Raw genomic sequence first — 19,258 nt, forward strand, 5'->3', positions numbered from 1 at the left:
TTCCCTGCCCTCGACATGATCTGGCCGGGTCTTGCGCACCTCGCAAGAAGTACAGCAAAATCCAATGGGTGATAATACCGACACGGCTCTACACTATGGGCATATGGGAAAACCGTTCTACTTCATCAAGACCGGATCCTGGAGCTTCTCAAAAGCGCTAAACCCAGGCCCATCAATCTACTATACAGGTGTGACGAAGACGGTGATTCCTTCACCTTCAGAGACTCCCTCGCGCAAGCTATTCGGTCCATATGGCCGACCACCCAATCCGAACTCAATCCAACATGCATACCCGGATCTGGGCGTACACTGGCCCTCCATTTCCGACCATCCGTCCTCCAAGTTGCTTTCGGCAACCAGCGATCCTTATGACCCTTATGACCCTCATGTGTCAACGCTCCTGGACTTTGGGTATGCTTCAGTACTTGGACCAGAGGTGTCCAATCACATCTCGGTCGCGGCCACTGTGACCGGAGAGTGTAGAAATGTCATTTCATTCCATGCGATAGTTGAGGATGCCGTGGAGCTGCCGCTTGATGAATATGCAGCAATTGTGCCAACCATAGGTGACGAAGAAACGACTGAATGGTCAACACAAGGAGCTCAGGTGCAGCAAATTTGCTTTTCACGGCCGCCCAAGGACGACGAGGATCAATCCAATTGGATGGCTGCTCGTCTTTTAGATTCGACTACGGTATTTCGGCCTCTATATCAGCCCAATCCAGCACCGGTGCACATCCGTCATGATGATCCTGCGACAATCCCATTTTCGCTACGAAACTCTCGCCTTGCTGCAAATCCCGTCGTCGAGATCCTGAACGCATATACCGGAGGGTTCCCACATGCTGATGTAGCATTCAATCCTTGGTTGCAGAGGCAGCTGGCCATCGTTGATACCAGAGGCAACTGGAGTATTTGGGAAATTCAAACCCCGCGAAAACAACGCAACGGCGATGAAATTGCCGTTCCTGGCCCGAAAGGCTCATTGTCAACCTCCGATCAGATAGATTCTGATGGACTTGGGCATGATGGCTGGGGGTCAATTCAATGGGTCTCTGATTCCTCAAAGATCCTGGTTGCTAATCGTCGATCTGCCATGCTTTTTCAGATGGAGGGAGGCGAAGTTCGATCCCGCAGCATCGAATTGAGAATGGGGAGACGACCCGAATGGGTCCTCGAGGTCAAGAGGAACACCCAGAACACGTCACAGTTCTTCATTCTCACTTCCAGGAGGTTACTAATATATGATGTGAGAACTGCTGCGCAGGATGAAGAGGGCCTGAGTCTGCCTCTAGAAGCATCCCTTGTCAGACATCATTTTCGAGACAGCCATGATACTACTTTAAGGCTCAGCAATCTATTAATCAGAGACAGTATGTACGTAACTTGTGCTTGTTGAATGTACTGCTGACTTTAACAGGTCTATATCTCGTCCTGTACTCCCGAGTCACGGAGCTTATTCAGGTATTCCCGTGTCCATTCGTTGGTAATCTACAAACAGACGCATTTGTTAGTCCGGATCCCTTCTTGTTGCATCTAAGATCAGCATTAAAGATGGATTCTGATAAACCACTGCGGTACTCGACATTTGTGTTTAGAGAAGTCGATCATTCTCCCGTTCCTGGAACCACACACAGCTTCGACATGAGCCTCATTAAGCTTTTTTGGGTGGATTCGTCACTCGCAGTGCATGAGACGCTTTTCAAGGGCCCACGACGGAGCTTGCAAGACCAGGTCAGGAGTCACAAAATTGAAGACAACGAGGATCGTAACATCCTTCGTGCGAGTGTACCTCCCTCTAAGACATCCAGGGACCGCATTGACGATGGTTTTGTGGTTAATGACTGGGATGAGTCTGCAATGGTTCCCCAAACGACTGCTCCGAACACCAACCTCATCTCTACCTATGAAGATCTGGACTGGACTTTGAACTTGACTCCCATATATAACCTTGCCTTGGCAGATATCGCAGGCTGTGCTGCCCAGGCAGAACTTGAACGGTCCCGACCAACCTTTGACAAAATGATTGAAGATCTGGAAAAGGAAACACTTGAAGGTGTAGAGTCCTGGCAGAGCAGCCAATCAATGTAAGTTCAATTAGGAGAAAGTTCGCCTTAGATCCCCCATTGACTGATTTGTTCCAGGCTCGAGATTAGCGGTGGTCGACCGGCGTCAAATGATATTGATCAAAATGCGTACGACTTGCAACGTCTCCTGTCTGCCGCTCTTCCTGAGACTCCTGACCAGCAACTCCAGTATCGGTTCATGATTCTGCCGCTCCGATTTTCCAATCAGTTTCCAGGGATGCCCGTAGCTTCTCTGGAGAAGCAGTCGAGCCTAGATTTCTTGGAGACTTATGATCGACTCGTTGACGAGTGGCTAGCCAACCTTCCACATGATATACCCGACCTGACACGCCGGATGAAGGAGAGAATCATTCGTGGAATCGCCCTCGATATTCTATTAGCAAGACTTATTCGAATTTCCAATGAGCCCAGAAAGGCTAATATACCACAACCTGATGCATCCACCAAGGACATGCCAGTTAGGGCAGAACTAGCATCCTCACAGCTTTCTTCAAGTCAAACTACGCTGTTTGAGAATAGAAGCTCCCAGCCACTACCAGAAGATGAGAAGGCTCCTGCAGCCTACACTAGTCTCTCTGCATTTACTATCTTCAAGAAGCCCCGCCCACTTCCCCGAAATGTCGTCAATATGCTTTCCCACTGGCAGGTGGGGTCTGATCCCTCCACCTACAAATGGCGAAAGGTCTCACAGGGACAGGAGGAAGAGGTACCTAATCGTCGAGTGCGTAAGAAGCGGTCACGGCTATCGCAGCAACCACAGTCATCGCAGCAGACGTCCACGCTCGACACGCCATCTCTGGCCACACCTAGCGCTCCTCAGATTCGGACCTGGGGTAGTCAGCCTGATAACCGATTCCCACTGCTAAGCAGCCAGCCCTCGATAAGCGACATTCCCATGACTCAGACCGAGCGAGGACAGTTTGGGGCACGGGAAGTGAAGAAGAGTAAGATCAAGAAGAAGCGTGCAGGAGGATTTTAAGGAGATGTAGATAGATATTCATATTGTTTATCCCTTCTACTAGTAAATAGCAGGAAGGCTAGATAATGCATGAATTATTGCAGGTCAAATCCAAATTTGTAATGGGAAAAAACCCAATGGCAGAAATCGCTCAATGAAAGGGATGAAGCACAAAATGATTATAAATCCACAAACACTTAAAATACTTCATTTCGTGTATCCGAGTCTCTGTTCTGATAAATACCAACTTTTGATTTCTTATCCGATTCCAACTCTCCGTTATTTTTACCCCCCGCATCTCCCCGCTCCTAACCTTCACCTCATCCCAATCATGTCCGACCACCAGTACAAGTTCAATGTGTCCATGAGTTGTGGTGGTTGCTCTGGCGCTGTTGAGCGGATCCTCAAGAAATTAGAAGGTACCCTCCACGACTTCTACCTGTTCTGGCTCAAAATTAATGATCATAACCAGGTGTCAAGTCCTTCGATGTCAACCTCGAATCCCAGACCGCAAGCATCTCCACCGAGCCTACTGTTTCCTACGATACCGTGCTAGCCGCGATTAAGAAGACTGGAAAGACTGTGAACAGTGGAGAGGCAGATGGCCAAACCATGAGCGTTTGAACGGCTAGAAATATTTCGGAATCAACAACCGTACAGACCTTAGAGCAAGGCGCCTCTTTCCCGCCTAACTGGGCATGTTGGGTAACAAAGGTTTCATGTCATAAGCGCAATATATCACTTACTTTCCTCTGGGACATTTTTTTACAATTTTTACATTGTATTTCTTTTTAATCCAAGACCATAGATGTTGGGAAATATTGTGTTACAACTCCCATGAACATAAGCGTTCTAAGAATACAGATGGGTATCATGAATTTGAACAAAAAAAACATGTGGAAACCAACATTCCAGGCATCAAAGAAATCCTCCTCTTTCCTTCCGTTGACTCAATCCACAATGATCACAGGTCTTCCGTCTGACATGGGATACTGAGGTGGCTGTGATTCAACTCGTTGCACGTAGATAGGGCGGTTCTGCTCCGCCATCTGAAAAGTTCGGGGATCATGCATGCGTCTGTAGAGCCAGTCAGTTACATCGGAGGGAAAGACTAGAAAGTGCGCGCCAATGTTTTGGTTTTGGTTTTGGTTCCAAATAGATGGCTTACCGCGTGGTGCTAAGCCCGCTGCCAGGCCGTCTTTCCCGGGAACTGGGGATACGCCCTTGGGGTTGGCGACTCCCAGGAGCAGTCTCTAGATGGTTGGATATCTGGTGAGAGCTATGCGTCGCTCGTGGACTTGGCAGGCGTTGCTCTGAAAAGGCTCGAGACTGGAGAAGATCCTGGGCAAGTGCTTGGTCGGGAATCCTGGCCCTGCTCGGCGGGATGAGGTTTTCTCCTCCACGAGTAAATTGAGGTCGTGGGCGTGCCACGAGATAATCAACCGGACGCACATCGCGAACATCAACGGAACGAACAAATCCATTGGCGTATTGTTTTCCAAGGGGGGCGGTATAGGCCATGGGACGGTCTCCATCAATACGGGGGTTCCAGTTTGATGGGCGCAATTCCTCAAGGGTTGAATGACGGACATGGTTCATGTGGGGGCTACGATCACCATAGTACGAGCGAACTTCGGGCCGAGAGACGTCCGGGACCGGTCTGAATGCTGTCATCATATCACTGGGTCCAAGAAAGGGTTGGAAGGAGTGCATGGAGTTTTGCCCTGGTGGTTCCGGGAGATGTGGGCGATCCAATTCCCGTCTAGTATCCAGGCCGATGATCTGTGGAACAAAGGGACCAGGTTGTCTTTCACGCTGGTGTCCTGTAAGCAAAGGCTGTTCCCCTGAAGGGACTTGGTCTCGACGGAGATATTGCACATCCTGAGAACGATACTCGGGTCCGGGTTCATCACGGCGATATTGCACTCTTGGCCCCTGTCCTTCAGAAACTGGCACTCCAGTGGGTCTTGCAATCCGAGCATCGGAGCGAGAGTCGGACTGAGGACCAGCGTAGTAAGCCAATCTTCTCCTCTTGCAGTTTGGATCGTCCGGGCTACCTGGGCCGGCGCCACTGCCATGATTCTCTTCTTGTGAATGGACTGGGGTTACAGAACGAAGCGACATTCTTTTAGTCAAGTGCTCTAAACGGGATTCAACCCGCCGTTTTTCCAAGGGCCAGGGAGCTTCAATGGATGGGAGAACACGATCCTGAGTAAATGCTCCTGGTCTGGCCTGAGATGGTAGCAGAGGTTCAGTCATAGCACCAAATTGGCCCTCATGGTTCGGTTGCAATTCTTTTGGCCCGCTCACAAACACAGGTGCATTAACTCGGTCATGTGATGGCATAGAAATCCGTTCAGGCCGTGTTGAATCAACAACCGGCTGAGATTTACCTTGAGGGTTGAAGGTATGAACGTTCCAGCGAGGGTTTGTGTCGATAGGGCGTATCGTATGTGAGTTCTGTGTTATTAGTACTGGAGGCCTTCCCATTGTCCCAGGCTGAGAGAATACAGGCTGAGAGAATAGGCCTTCGCTTTCTAATGGGACACGCCTTTCCATAGTGCCTACGTGACTCCTGCCAGCAGGTGGTCGCTGAACTGGTGTTTCTCCATAGAGGGGACCTGAAATGACTCTAGAGGTGGGTTCCACGGAATGATTAGGAATTTCTCGGCGCCTTGGGGGCTCTAGATTCTCTTGTGTGGCTGCGGGTCTTTTTGCATATCGAGGACTTTGCTGCTCCGGTGAGACGTCACCAAGCCGGGGTTGCTCGGTGTGTTGAGCCTTAACTCCATATTTATGCAATGCACGATTCCAGGCTTGGTATCTGTATCTGGTAAATCCTCGCCGGTCGACGTTCTTCTGCGTGGAGATCCTGGGGATGACCCGGAAGCCAGGTGGCGCCTCCTCGGAGGGCTCCCGGGTGTGATTTTGGCCGAGTACAAACTCAGCGCTTATAGGTTGGGTCTGGATCTCATGGGCCTTGGCTGTATTCGAAAGAATTTCCACGCTGTAGTCTCGGGCGTCTCTGGTAGTGGTGGATTCTTCTTCGGTTTCACTTTCTTCATCGTCTGATATTACGATGACCTCCCGGAAAACATCTTCCAGGACAGTCTGACCATTCTCATCGTCGCCACGCCATGCAACAACCTTTGCCAGAGTGGGCTGCTCGACCTCAGACCTGGCCTCCTGGAATGACCCCTGTTTAAGAAGCCGGTCATAATCAGTGTAGAGATGGCGGACATGGGCCACTACTGCCAACTGTGCTCGGCGAGCTAAAGGTAGTTCCGGTGCTGTACCAACTTTGCGTTGACCCTGACATCTACGATGTCAGGCATCCCCAATCTGACAACTTGCAATTGGGAATTGGGAATTTCAAGGAACATACCTTTTGGAATGAAGTTTTAATGATCTGAAACAGATCTTTGTCTGGAATATTGGGAAACAGATCCTTAATCGCGTCCCTTGCCTCTGTATTGATCACCTCTTGGGAGACCTCGGAGTCCGGTGGGCGGGGAGCCTCTTGAGTGCCAAGCGTGTGGAAGGAGACCGCCTTTCCTGCACTGGTGAGGTACAATCCGAGCTCTGAGCATACTGCTGCGACCACTGTGCTTGGGAAATGATACCCTATGCGGTGGACATGTTGGGAGAGGTTGTGAGTGTGCATATGAGGGGTTGTCTAGATTCGATGAGCAGCGTCCCATAGGGCTGGATCCAAGCTAGCAGAGACGGTGCTTCTTACCGAGACGGCATGTATCTGAGAACCTTCTTTCCTACATCTCTCTTTGCAAGCTGTAGTCAAAATGGGGTTTCCTGCGGGGATGAAAGTATAACCCATGGGTGCTTTCGCCTCAAAACAGAGCTAGTTAAATTGTTAGGCCACCTTTTCATTTTGACACATATATTCACAGAGGCACGCACAACACTTCGCAGTTTTTTCTTCTCCTGAGTCACAGACTCCATAATAACCTTGTGCTTTCGAGCTCTCCTCTGGATGGCCCGGCTGGGGGCGCGCCAGGCCGCAACCGACGCAGCTCTCCTCGCAACTCGGGCCATTCTATTTGTCTGTTCCAACGGTTGGTACTTTATACCACACCATCTGGGAAGTTTCAACACATGACTTTGGGTCGAAAAGGTCGACTGGGAGGGGAGATCGGAGGAAGGAGTGGATGGTCGCAAGAGTCGGGCGGTCAGATCGTATAAAAACCACCACTTTTTGGTGGAGATGAAGTACACAGTAGAATTAGGTTGAAAACTGAATGCAAAACGATTGGAGCCAGCTCATACAAGATGAACCGGAGATGACGGAGATCCTGGGGTTTCAACAGTTTCTCTCTCTTTTTTTTTCTCGGCAAAGGAGAGTGGAAGTGGAAGTGGTTGAGGGAGAGAGAGAACATCAGCATGAAGTGTTGCGGCCCAAAGTCACCTGTTTCTTATGGGGAAGGTGGGGCCTGAGGCTGCATGTAGTCTGTATTATGTGTTGTGTATGTACTAATACTCCGTATTTTCTCCTATTTCAGGAGTTATATATACTTATAACTCTCTTTCTTCATAAATTATTTAACTTAAGCTATTCAAATAAATCAAGAACTTATTATACAATCTTTATGATCCGAGAAAGATCAGTGTTGATTCTAGGTATAACACCCACGTGACATGGGCATGGGGAAACCTTACAAACTGCACACGGATTATTTATCCTTCTCACTTGGCTCTTCTACCCATCACACCTACGATGGTTACTTCCCAGATAGTTCAAGCATATCGCTGTGTCTATCGGCAAGCCCTCAAAGCAATTCGATATTCTACTCCTGCTCGCTATGTCTTAAGATCCACCATGCGGAGTGCCTTTCGCTCGCCTCTTACCGAGTTAGATCCCACGAGGATCGCCAACACCATACGCTTTTTGGAACGAGCCACCGACATTCGCGGTCTAGAACATAAAATTTTGAAGAACCTAATGTTGGCAAGATACTGGGAAAACCCCCCTACTCGAGAGACACGAGTGTAGGTGGCCCCATCACTACAGTGGAGAACGAGATGTGCTTGATTCTGACTTGGTCGCAGATTAAAGTCTCTAGGTCTATTCAGCGAAGAGGAACGACTACGCAAAATGGCTTATGAGCATTACAATTTGACACTCGGACGCCTGAACGAGAGTCTGGGGACATGCCTGAAGTGATCCACTGTCTTTCCGATTCGCTGCACCACAGATCCTCCATCAGGCGCTCGTACATCGCCTTGGGCATGAATATCAAATGGGGCGCCAAAGCAACTCTCCCAATATGGGAATATGAATAATCTCCTTATAGATCCGCTTTTCTGGACTTTGGGAGCACTTTCCACTCGACTTCACGAATGAACTTCGTTGGACGTGATAAAACACACTTCGAAGGTCAGTATCCCGGATACACCCCCCGAGGGAAGGCAGAGTCGATGACCTTTTTCTATCGGTATTTCCGTTTATGGCCTTTAGAATGCATGGCCACCCCCAGTTCACTCAAGAAAGATGGGGAAATGCATCATTGCTGCATGTCTGGCGGCCCGAGATGACCAAAAAAATCAAGTATTTGACACAAAGTACAAATTGTCACCACCTTCACGACATTGGATATAATTAACCTTGATTAAATGAATTTATTAGGCTTGATTTAGATTCATAGATTCATAAAATCCATTTCAAGCTTGTGTATAACTCCTATTCGTGATGATTCAGCACGATCACATGCCAGACAACCAAACCACATGACTTTTCGATGTTTTCAAGGAATCTTCTTGTTGGCTCTGTAGTTTGTAGCTTATGTTGTAGTTTGATGTTTCATCTTTTTTATGCTTAGAAATCTGGTATTTATATTGCTAGATGTGATCACAGCCCTTCATGAGCAGCTTCATCTCATCGCTGCTGACTGACCTCGGACTTCTTACCCGCACACCTCCCGGTCATCCTCAGCTACCGGAGTCGGAATCGGAATCCCTTCGAAACGAACAAACAAAGTCGTCCTCGGTCAGTGGACTCACTCAACCTACCGCTTCCCACCAAAACTCCGATCGTGGAGAGCTAGAGTCTATTGGCGGAGATGCGGGGTCCTTGCCCAGCCCTCCTTTCTTTCCAATCCCACCGAAAGACATGGATGGTCGCACTGCAGACCTACCGGCCTCTCGACCTTTGATCGAAGATCAGAATGGCACTGAGAGAAGATACGATACAAATAACAATACAACGAGTCCCCATGAATCTTCGACTCAAAATGACGAGTCGACTGAACCCCCGAACGGGCCACCGGACAACGACTCGGAATCGAGACATGAAACAAGGGACGGCAATCAACAAAGTCCAGGTCAAACCTTTGATAGTGATGAGCTAGGGGAAATCTCATTACCCGCGGACGATGGCATGGGGTGGCTCAGGAACAAAATTCATGCCATACGGGCCTTGGATCTCGATAATCATGAAAAGGCACGGAGGGTTCACGGTCTCATGACGGAAAGCTATAACTCTTCTCGTCCACTACCGCCGAACTCTTCAACACTACTTCCTCCTCTCCCGGATACGCCTGCTAGTCAATCGCTCTCCCAAGTGAAACCATTGAAGTCGAGTTCAACGAGCCCGACATTGACCACGTCCAATCCCAAATTCGAGAACCTGTTCAACCTTACCGCTGAAGATTTACAGCCTACATATGTGCCGAGGATTGAACCTGAATCACCTGTGGTGGAGACAGGCGACGAAGATCCAGACACTGAAGAATTGTACGGGGCGCTACTAGGCTGCCAGCACTATATGCGAAATGTCAAGCTCCAGTGCTTCACCTGCAAAAAATGGTATACTTGCCGTTTCTGCCATGATGCATCTGAAGATCATCATTTGATTCGGCGCGATACGGAAAATATGTTATGTATGCTGTGTGGTCATCCCCAGCCTGCGGATCAACACTGTAGGCAGTGTGGTGAACAGAGTGCGCAATATTACTGTGATGTTTGTAAACTTTGGGATAACGATTGCGAAAAAAGCATCTATCACTGTAATGATTGTGGTATATGTCGGATTGGCCAGGGCCTTGGAAAGGATTTCTTCCACTGCCAGGTAGGCTAGCAGCTCATCTCAATATGCCATACAGAAATGCTTACTTTTCCCTAGACTTGCTGCGTCTGTCTGCCTATTTCAATTGAGGATACACATCGGTGCATTGAAAGATCCACACAGTGTGACTGTCCAATCTGTGGGGACTATATGTTCACCTCTCCAGAAACGGTGGTTGTGATGCGCTGTGGCCACAGCATGCATCATAAGTGTCTAGGGGAGTATTCGAAGACCTCTTTCCGTTGTCCTATTTGCAGCAAGACTATCACCAACATGGAGTCGACATTTCGAAATCTGGATCGCACAATTGGGAGCCAGCCTATGCCTTCTGAGTTCAAGGACACCAAAGGTCTCATCTACTGTAATGACTGCGGCGCAAAATCCGTCGTCAAGTATCATTGGCTTGGCTTAAAATGTGATTTGTGAGTCTTGACCATCAAATACTGTAGGTCGGGTGGAAGCTAATGAACATAGGTGCGAGTCATATAATACAGCCCAAATTCGACTCCTGCAAGGAGATATATCTGCTGTGCTTGCGGAGGAGGGCGTTGGTGACCCCCCACCGCGGACCCGATCATCATCCTTGAATGCAAGCGAGGAGCCGACGACGTCATTGAGATCCCTCCACCTCAACACGAATCCGACACCCGACTCACATCTTAGTGTCCCAACCCTTGCTGGGCCAGACCAGCGTACTGTGTCATATAATATGACCCGCGGTCGAGCGATTTCCCCGGTCGTTAGTAACTATTTTGGCCTGCCTTCGGAGCGAGAATCCGAGAAACCATCGTCTTTGCCCTTCTTTGGCGGCCCATCGCGAGCAGATAATGAGACTGATTATGGGGCTTTGAACTTTTTAAGTCAAAAGCTTCGAGATCGCTATGGATTTCTCACCAGTGAATCGATAGCTGAGGGTCCATCAGAAGTCGAAGAAGAAGATGAGGCGGAGTCCGAAGGCGGCTCGGCATCGGACGAAGGGGATGAGGACGAGGATGAAGATGACGAGGATGAGGATGATGAGTATATGGACATATTTGGTCACCGATGATCTCAATTGAAATTAGTGTCTTCGATTCCAAGCGGACAGGCGTTACTACACACATCAACGCTTGGGCTGCTTGGTGGTTACGTTTGCCAATATCTGGCCCATTGGCAATTTGAATACCAGCCAACTTGACAAGGTTGTTCCAGCCTCCTTTTTTATTGGAGAAGAAGAGACAAATACGCTCACATTCTCGGTACTCATCGAGAGGTCGGCTCATTGGGCGATGTATTTCTAATTGGAAATTTGCAGAGGTCCACTGAACGCTGGGCTTGGGCCGACCAGGGGGCAGCCAAGTTGAGAATCTCACAAGCTCCGTGGATTGTTATCGCGGTTCGAACCCCTTTTTGCATTTGATGGCATGGCATATTCAAATTTTCCATTTAGCATTCGCATTACGGAGGCCGTTTAGCTCCACGAAAGATAATGACATCTTCCTTGCATATTCCAGTGTATATCAGTCTGCTCCATAGGTATGGTAGCATTCTTAAATACAATCTCTATAAATAGTACTTCGAATACATCGAAAATGACAAGCTTTAAAGTGATGGTGGCATTTACATACACACATCACCTGGACTATGAAAAATGGAACGTGATGAACTCTGTACACTGTATTCGCCACGAATGTATATCTCAAATATATCATTGGTTCATTTAAACATCATGACTCTTCGACTTATGTTAATTGTCATCCAGGCCAGATGGTTGACCAATTTCCTAAAACTGACATACAATTCCCCACCCCTTCCGTTACATAGAACACATGTAGTAGGGCTGTAAAGGTTCACTTTAGGCCATGGATCTTTCCGGTCCCTGAACACCGAAAGTACTCTCTACATGACTGGTAGGAGTCTTCTCGTCAACATCATCGGTCACCAGCGCTCGAGCTTCACGCTTCTCGGAGCCTCCCTCACGCTCGCCCTCCTCAACATAATCCACCCCTCCGAAGATCTTTTCCATCCTCTCCAGAGAGATGCCTTTGGTTTCGGGAAGAATGAAGAAGACAGAAAGCTAAAATACAGTTAGTGTTGTCACCAAAACCAAGAAAAGATCAATTTACTCCTGCAATCACATTGAGGCCAAACAGCAACCAATAGCTCTTCCCCCCAACTTGAGCATTGAAAGAAGGCCAGGACTCCGTCAGCAAAATGAGCCAACATGTTTGGCCAAGCATCGACAAGCCAAAACCCTGTTATGATACATTAGCGTCTATCTCCTGATTCGACTGGATTTTAACTTACCTTGTCTCGAACATGCTGCGGGAAGATTTCTGAAACAATTGCGGGTGCAATAGGTCCATTAGACCAGCAATATGTCAGGCCGACAATGAAAAGCATGGCAACCTCCACGATAGCGGCGGCTCTGTTTCCATTGGAAGGAAATGCGGTGCAAAGACAGGCCATGATCAATAGTGCGACGGACTGGATGGCAAAACCAGCCATCAGAAGACTTCTTCGGCCAAACCGATCCACGGTAAAAGTGTTCACGAACACGATGAGCAACTGAAGACAGGATTGGATTCCATTTATAGCTAGTGCTTGCGAGCCGGCGTCCCATCCGAGACTCTCGTAGATGAGCGTGGCATACATAGTGAGCGCGGCAATACCACCCATCTAAATCTATCAATGTTTTCATTATGTACTCTCTGTGTGGAGCCAACGTACCTGCTGAAGGCCTGCTGCATAGAACCCATATGCGAGACGCTTTCGCATACTTTTGTCTTTGATCAAACCAATATATCCCGGGTCGTATCGACGACGGAACTCGTGAGAGGCGACCAGCTCATGAAATTCAGCACGAATACGGTCATCTGTAGGAGCACCTGATCTTAACCGGCTCAGTGCCTGCATCGCTCGCTCAGGCGTCTCGGGGTATCTTTCTAGCATGAATCGGGGGCTCTCGGGGTAAAAGAACGAGACAAGGATAAAAGCGATCCCGATAGGAATCTGAACAATATTTGACACACGCCATGCAATATTGTATGGATGCTTATGGAATGACATGCCATAGCCGGCCCAGAAGGCGATGAGTGTGCCTAATTGGTAGCCAAACTGGGAAACGGTGCCGACAAAACTGCCTCTGAGCTTGGTAGGTGCACATTCCGCAACGTATAGATTGGTTGCGATATAGACACAGCCGAATCCAAGACCTCTAGTACATGATTAGCATTGGAATTAATTTCTTTGCAGAAGTAAGAAGCTCACGTTAGGAGTCGACCCAGGATCAAGACACCAAAGCTATTTGGAACAACCTCGACAATTCTATATGGTCAGTCTCAATTGTTATCATTTGATCCTTGCAAGGGTTGCATACACTCCAATAATCATGATGCAGATAGAAATCCGCAGGGCCCAAAGACGTCCTAGCCATCCAGCTAGAGTACCTCCTAGATATACTTGAGCCACAGCTATACACCGAGTTCCACGATTAGTGATGTCGATCCGAGTGCGTGATAATTGACCCACCAGTCATTGCCCAGGGAATGACAGCCACCAAGCCAGATTTAGCGGCATTTATTTTGTAGTAGCTGATAAACTGATCATCGGCCAAGATGACGGTCATAATTCCAGCATCATAACCATTGAAGCAGGTCGAAAAGACCATACCATATAGTAACAATGCTGCGAAACTAGACAATTTCATCAGTTCAAGTACCATGAAGAATTGTCGTAACTAAGGCTCTTACCGGTCATCCTTAGGTAAAAACTTTTCTAGTAAATGTATGCCCATTTTGCCGGGGGAAGGAGGGGGGGAAATCTCAATGAGAATGAAGCCTCTACATGGGGCGGATGATCTTTCCCCGCTGATATATATACAAGATCAAACCCGGAGCTTCGGGACTCCACATCATTTTGGTCTGGAGTGCATGAGTCCCCAGATACCTCAGAGTTTAAGGGAATTAAACATTGAAATGTGGGGGTGAATGAGTTCTACCCCGGCTTTGTACTTCGGGTCTTCTCTCCACCGGAACTCCACCGGAGTCTTACCCTACGGACATCCCGCATCAAAACTTCGAAGTATACGGAGTACCGCAGATATCGGGCTCGCTCAATCTCCGATCTTTCACTCCGAAGGCATTCCCGATCCGAGGTATAAGGAAACCCGTTGGAAGTCTGATGTTTCGGATTTTCTTTTCATCTTCATTTTTATCTCTTTTACTGAACTTCCAGGTATCTGATCGGGTTTTTGAATCATGGATTACCCCCAAGAGAGTTTTATTGCGACTAGATTTGCACCTGAATCCTTTTGGGCTCGTCGCCGTGAAGTGGTTCGAGTTCAAACATTACGGCATCAGCTTCAAATGCTCAAAGAGACTGGCCGATATGAGGCGTTCAAACTAAAGTGGCATCCGAGCTACTCGGTCCCTCCTACGGTCTATCCAATCCCCAATCACCAATTTTGGGACTCCGATGTGGCGAAGTGGATTGAAGGCGCTTGCTATTTGCTCATGAATCAATTCGACGCCGAGATTGATGTGGCTGTGAAAGAATTGGTAGAAATGATTCGAGGAGCGCAGAAACAAGATGGCTATCTTAATATCCATTACTCTGTGGTCGAACCGGGGAAGCGTTTCACCAATTTGCGAGATATGCATGAACTGTAATCGTTTCCGGAGTCCCATTCTTACAGGTTTCAAGACTGACAGAAGATGTGTATGAAGTTACAATGCAGGTCATCTGATAGAAGCAGCCCTCGCCCATCATCTTCTTTATAGCAATGATGAACTGCTGTCACCCATTCTCAAGTACGTGGATCTTCTAGCTGCTACTTTTGGTGCCCACGAGGACCAAATTCCTGGCTATCCTGGCCACCCAGAGATTGAACTGGCTCTCTTGCGCCTTTACAATGTTTCAGGAAATCCAGATCATCTACGGCTGGCTCAATTCTTCATCGAAGAGAGAGGAAATCCCACGGGTGGGAAAGAAGGGCGCCATTACTATGACGTGGAAGCAAAGGCTCGTGGTGAAAGTGAGCATGACTTGCCCATGTACTTCCCTGCTGCAAGAAGCTATTGGTACCAGCAAGCCCATGCTCCTATTGTCAATCAAAAAACAATCGAAGGTCATTCTGTGCGTGCCATGTACCTCCTCACAGCCGTGGCGGATTTAGTTCGGATTTGCCAGCCCAGCAGCGAAATTGGGGCAAAGTTCTTACCAGCCGTCCATCTACTATGGTCCAATATGGTGGAAAAGAAGTCCTACGTAACGGGAGGCATTGGGGCCATAAAGAAGTGGGAAGGATTTGGAATTGATTACTTCCTCCCTCAAGGTACCGATGAGGGAGGATGCTATGCTGAAACCTGCGCTGCGATAGGAGTTATGATGCTTGCTGAGAGACTATTACAGGTAAACTTTTGCCTAAATTCTTTCAAATACCTTGGTCACTGATGATATTAGATCGAACTTGACAGCCACTATGCGGATATCATGGAACTCTGTCTTTACAATGCAGTCCTGACGGGCATGAGCCTGGATGGAAAAGCCTTCACTTATGTGAACCAACTGGCATCTTCAGATCAGGATCTTTCACAGCGCCACGAGTGGTTCGAGTGCGCTTGCTGTCCGCCAAATGTCACCCGAACGCTAGGCTTCCTCGGTGGATATCTCTGGAGTCACACGGGAAAGGGTCAATGTGCCGTTGTCAATGTACATATGTACTCTTCGGCGACGATTAATCTTAAAGTCTCCTCGTCCACTGTGGCAATCACGCAGAAAACAGAATGGCCATGGCATGGTGATGTTGACTTTGATATCCACACTGATGGGCCGCCTATTGATCTGAATTTACGACTGCGAATTCCTGGGTGGGCGACATCTTGGGAGGTAAAACCTTCCGTGATCTCAAATTATCAAAAGAAGTATTTATGGGCTAATCCGCATAAATCAGGTCACTCCCTCTCCGAAGAAGTCAGATGTCCAGAATGGATATTTGTTCCTAAGCGCCAACTGGCTGCAAGAAAATTCGCGCTTTCGCCTTTCATGTCCTATGAAACCAGAGATAGTCCGACCAAATCCTCTAACATTACAGCCCATCGCATATGTTAGACGCGGACCGATTATTTATTGTGTTGAGGATGTTGATCACCCGTGGGAATCGAACCATTTCAAGGTAACAAAGCCAGGCCACATGCTTGCGGAGCAAAGTACTAATGTAAGGAATGCAGAAATCTCTCTTTGATCCTAGTGTGCCCTTACTAGAGGAGCTACGATCTCAGCCAGACTCCTACATTTCCATTATCGCTGTGGACGGCTTTGTGGGGGAGCTAGACATCTCGAATTGGAGCAGGCAAATTGCGGTGGAACCTCAAACAACAAGGATCAAGGAACGAAAGGACCTATGTTTTATTCCTTATTATCTAAGGGCAAATCGAGGTGGGAAGGGGCAAATGAGGGTCGGATTAAGGGTTGTATAATTACAAGGTTAAACTATATGTGACTCGTGAAGACCTGACACATACATCTATAGGTATAGTGCATGATGAATAGTGATTTCAGTATGATACAACCATACCTAGGCACCTGGGTGATTTGATTTATCATTTCAATAAGTCTCCTAGCGTTTGTCCTAGAAAGTAATGTTTATAGATCCGAAGGAAGTTGGCCTTGGTGCCTGATGATAGTAGATAAGTCACGTGCATAGGCCCTCTATCACCGTTCCTTCCCAAAGCGGTTAGCGTTTATCGGGCGTCGCAGCTTCTCCGCCGAGCTTCGTCACATCCAGTTGTGCCGCTCTGCTGCGGATGGGTAATCCTTGTGAAATCTTTGAATTCGTCCATTTCCAATTGCATTCTTTGAAGCCTTGTTGGCATTTTAAAGCATACTTTTCTCCTCACCCAAATCCCGTTCTTACACCCCATCTTCACGTGTCTGATCCCACGGCCTCGTCGCAGACTCGTAGCCATGGCGACTCAGGCAGCGTTGATTGCCGACACGATTATCGGAATGAAGAGAGCATTGCGCAGAGAACGCGATGGTATGTCAATGTCGACTCTAAATCTGCCCCAAATCGTGTTACTGACATCTTGTCCCTCGCAGACTCTGGACCCGATGATGCTATCATGCAGCCCACGAATCGTGGGAATAAAATGAAAGCAAACGCGAAATACGTTCGTGAGGGGGCGATGGGATACATCCATGCAGAGAAATTTTACAGAGAGGTACATCATTCATCAGAAACGGCCCCTCCGCGGGCGCAAATGTGGCGACTTGAAAGACTCGAAGATTGACGCTCAATTTTTGTCCGTTTAAATAGAAAGTCGAACATGCTGGCTATACACGCCATATTATACAGCGCAACCCTATCCGTTATGATTCAGAGGGGGATGAACTCGACGACGAGGATGAAGATTCTGAGGCCGATGCCGCGGCGGCCGAAGAGAACCCGTTTTCGGGGATTGCACTAGAAAGTCGGTGATGCCATTTGCACCTTGAATTTATTTCTATTCATATCCTGACTGATGTGATCTATGCAGCACTCTTGTGTCCCTTGAAGCACCCTTCCGAACTCCCCTCCCACCCTTCGCTTTCCCAAGCGTACACCTCGAAGGCTCTGGACCAGATGGCAGTCGCCGTCGAAGAGAAATTGCGACAGGAAAAGGCTCTCCTATGGCGCGCACGGAATCTTCACCGTCACTTTCTAGGTGACGCCGGCTGGATGCCCTGCGGCACCGTGGAAGCGCTCGAGGACCGTTACATCTTTGAGCCTAGGACTCAAGGCGAGCACACCCGTGGATCCGCGGAGCAACAAAATCTAGGTAGACCTGGAACATCATCTGCAAATGGCGATATTAATGGGGTTCCTGAGATATCGTCTACAGCATCCAGGGAAGCGCATTACGCCCAGAATGGGACCGAGAGCGAGCTCCAGACCACACATGACGTGGAGATGGCTCAATACCCAGCTGGCTCTGGGGATCCAACGGCGTACATCGATACCGGGGAACCTAACAAGGCCCTCAAATCAGAAGAAGCCGATTCTACGGTGAACGACCTCCCACCTCACCCTAAGGGTGCAGACGAACTCGCCCAAGAGAATGGGAACAACTTCAGCCAGGTGGGGGACAAAAAAGACAAAATGGACACCTCTAGAGACGGACAGAAGAACGAGTCCAGGGTTCCAAACGCCGATTCGAATGAACAACACGATGAAACCGACCACGATGCTGAGATGCACGACGGCTCATCGCCCGAGCCACCCCGACGTATGACGACCCGTGCCCAGGCAAATGCAGCCAATCCTCATGACGAAAACCAGTTTCTATCCTCGGATACTGTCAGCACCTTTCTCACTCCGCATCCACTCTTTCTTATTCCAGATAACGTCCGCCCTGATGCAAACTTTGGTCTTCCTGCCACCGAGGCTGAAGAAACACGTCGTCTTCTTTGGTCCTACATCCAGAAACAGGAGGAGACGGTAAGAGGGTTCGAGACCATGCTCAACTCCTTGTTCCGGGCGTGCCACATGAAGGCCGATGTACTCGAATGGTGCAAGGCCGAGGGCCACGTGGGTGAGATGAGCGATGGTGAAGATTGGTATGATCGTGAGAAATGGGGTCTGGCGGAAGGTGAGGATCTCAAAAAGGGAACGGACGAAGACGAAGTGGAGACGGTGGATGATAGTCGGACGACGGCCAAACGAGGTCGCGGGCGAAGGGCATAATCATGCAATCCCCGCTCTGGTCTTTGCTGACGTCTAAGTTGTTCATTGTTTAACTTCCTTTTTACTCTCATAGCGTGGTGTTGGTGGTATTCGGTAAATGCACAAAGACTCCCGTTGTGCATTAGACCATGGTCGGTGTCAATATACCCCTTGGACAATGGTTAACAAAATCATGTCTCCTATTCTTTATTTCATTTCTGCTCTTTTCTTCTAGTTGGTTGTTCGTTATTGCTGCAGATATAGAGTTGCGTTGATACACTTCAATTATAGAAGTCGCGTATAGGGATGACTTGAAATATCAATTGCCATGGAACTCGAGTGAATAGATGGTAAAATAATGTACGGTAATGGTATTGGCTCCCTAATTAAAGATATCTACTATCTACTGCTAATGAAAGCGGGAGATCGTTCGAGGTTTGGCGCAATGGGTG

General features: G+C 48.4%; 8 protein-coding genes across 8 annotated transcripts; 6 read left to right on the forward strand and 2 right to left on the reverse strand.

The window, feature by feature from the left end:
* Nucleotides 1-64: 64 nt before the first annotated feature.
* On the forward strand, nt 65-3,066 carry N7520_003384 (uncharacterized protein; the record flags this gene model as incomplete). The annotated part of the gene is made up of 3 exons (XM_057137319.1): nt 65-1,373; nt 1,421-2,087; nt 2,145-3,066. The coding sequence occupies 3 exons, from the start codon at nt 65-67 to the stop codon at nt 3,064-3,066; spliced, it is 2,898 nt and encodes a 965-aa protein (XP_056997784.1).
* A 310-nt stretch (nt 3,067-3,376) lies between these two features.
* On the forward strand, nt 3,377-3,669 carry N7520_003385 (copper metallochaperone ATX1; the record flags this gene model as incomplete). Its single annotated transcript, XM_057137320.1, has 2 exons — nt 3,377-3,464; nt 3,518-3,669. The coding sequence occupies 2 exons, from the start codon at nt 3,377-3,379 to the stop codon at nt 3,667-3,669; spliced, it is 240 nt and encodes a 79-aa protein (XP_056997785.1).
* Nucleotides 3,670-3,995: 326 nt separating this feature from the next.
* N7520_003386 (DUF2293 domain-containing protein) lies at nt 3,996-7,098 on the reverse strand (the record flags this gene model as incomplete). The annotated part of the gene is made up of 5 exons (XM_057137321.1): nt 3,996-4,122; nt 4,214-6,357; nt 6,431-6,721; nt 6,785-6,904; nt 6,964-7,098. 5 exons carry the CDS (start codon nt 7,096-7,098, stop codon nt 3,996-3,998), a joined length of 2,817 nt encoding a protein of 938 aa, XP_056997786.1.
* A 781-nt stretch (nt 7,099-7,879) lies between these two features.
* On the forward strand, nt 7,880-8,224 carry N7520_003387 (uncharacterized protein; the record flags this gene model as incomplete). Its single annotated transcript, XM_057137322.1, has 2 exons — nt 7,880-8,049; nt 8,110-8,224. The coding sequence occupies 2 exons, from the start codon at nt 7,880-7,882 to the stop codon at nt 8,222-8,224; spliced, it is 285 nt and encodes a 94-aa protein (XP_056997787.1).
* A 696-nt stretch (nt 8,225-8,920) lies between these two features.
* On the forward strand, nt 8,921-11,171 carry N7520_003388 (RING finger and CHY zinc finger domain-containing protein; the record flags this gene model as incomplete). The annotated part of the gene is made up of 3 exons (XM_057137323.1): nt 8,921-10,126; nt 10,181-10,545; nt 10,598-11,171. The coding sequence occupies 3 exons, from the start codon at nt 8,921-8,923 to the stop codon at nt 11,169-11,171; spliced, it is 2,145 nt and encodes a 714-aa protein (XP_056997788.1).
* Nucleotides 11,172-11,957: 786 nt separating this feature from the next.
* On the reverse strand, nt 11,958-13,898 carry N7520_003389 (uncharacterized protein; the record flags this gene model as incomplete). Its single annotated transcript, XM_057137324.1, has 8 exons — nt 11,958-12,179; nt 12,229-12,357; nt 12,410-12,781; nt 12,833-13,319; nt 13,373-13,429; nt 13,482-13,575; nt 13,634-13,797; nt 13,855-13,898. The coding sequence occupies 8 exons, from the start codon at nt 13,896-13,898 to the stop codon at nt 11,958-11,960; spliced, it is 1,569 nt and encodes a 522-aa protein (XP_056997789.1).
* A 463-nt stretch (nt 13,899-14,361) lies between these two features.
* N7520_003390 (glycoside hydrolase family 127 protein) lies at nt 14,362-16,213 on the forward strand (the record flags this gene model as incomplete). Its single annotated transcript, XM_057137325.1, has 3 exons — nt 14,362-14,768; nt 14,830-15,514; nt 15,566-16,213. 3 exons carry the CDS (start codon nt 14,362-14,364, stop codon nt 16,211-16,213), a joined length of 1,740 nt encoding a protein of 579 aa, XP_056997790.1.
* An 846-nt stretch (nt 16,214-17,059) lies between these two features.
* N7520_003391 (RXT2 domain-containing protein) lies at nt 17,060-18,827 on the forward strand (the record flags this gene model as incomplete). Its single annotated transcript, XM_057137326.1, has 4 exons — nt 17,060-17,141; nt 17,204-17,325; nt 17,421-17,574; nt 17,641-18,827. Coding segments are annotated over 4 exons (1,545 nt in total), but the record flags the coding sequence as incomplete, so codon positions are not given.
* Between the last annotated feature and the right edge of the window lie 431 nt (nt 18,828-19,258).

The sequence above is a fragment of the Penicillium odoratum genome, assembly GCF_028828045.1.
Source record: "Penicillium odoratum strain IBT 22623 chromosome Unknown utg000003l_segment0_segment0, whole genome shotgun sequence".
Classification (NCBI taxonomy): Eukaryota; Fungi; Ascomycota; class Eurotiomycetes; order Eurotiales; family Aspergillaceae; genus Penicillium; species Penicillium odoratum.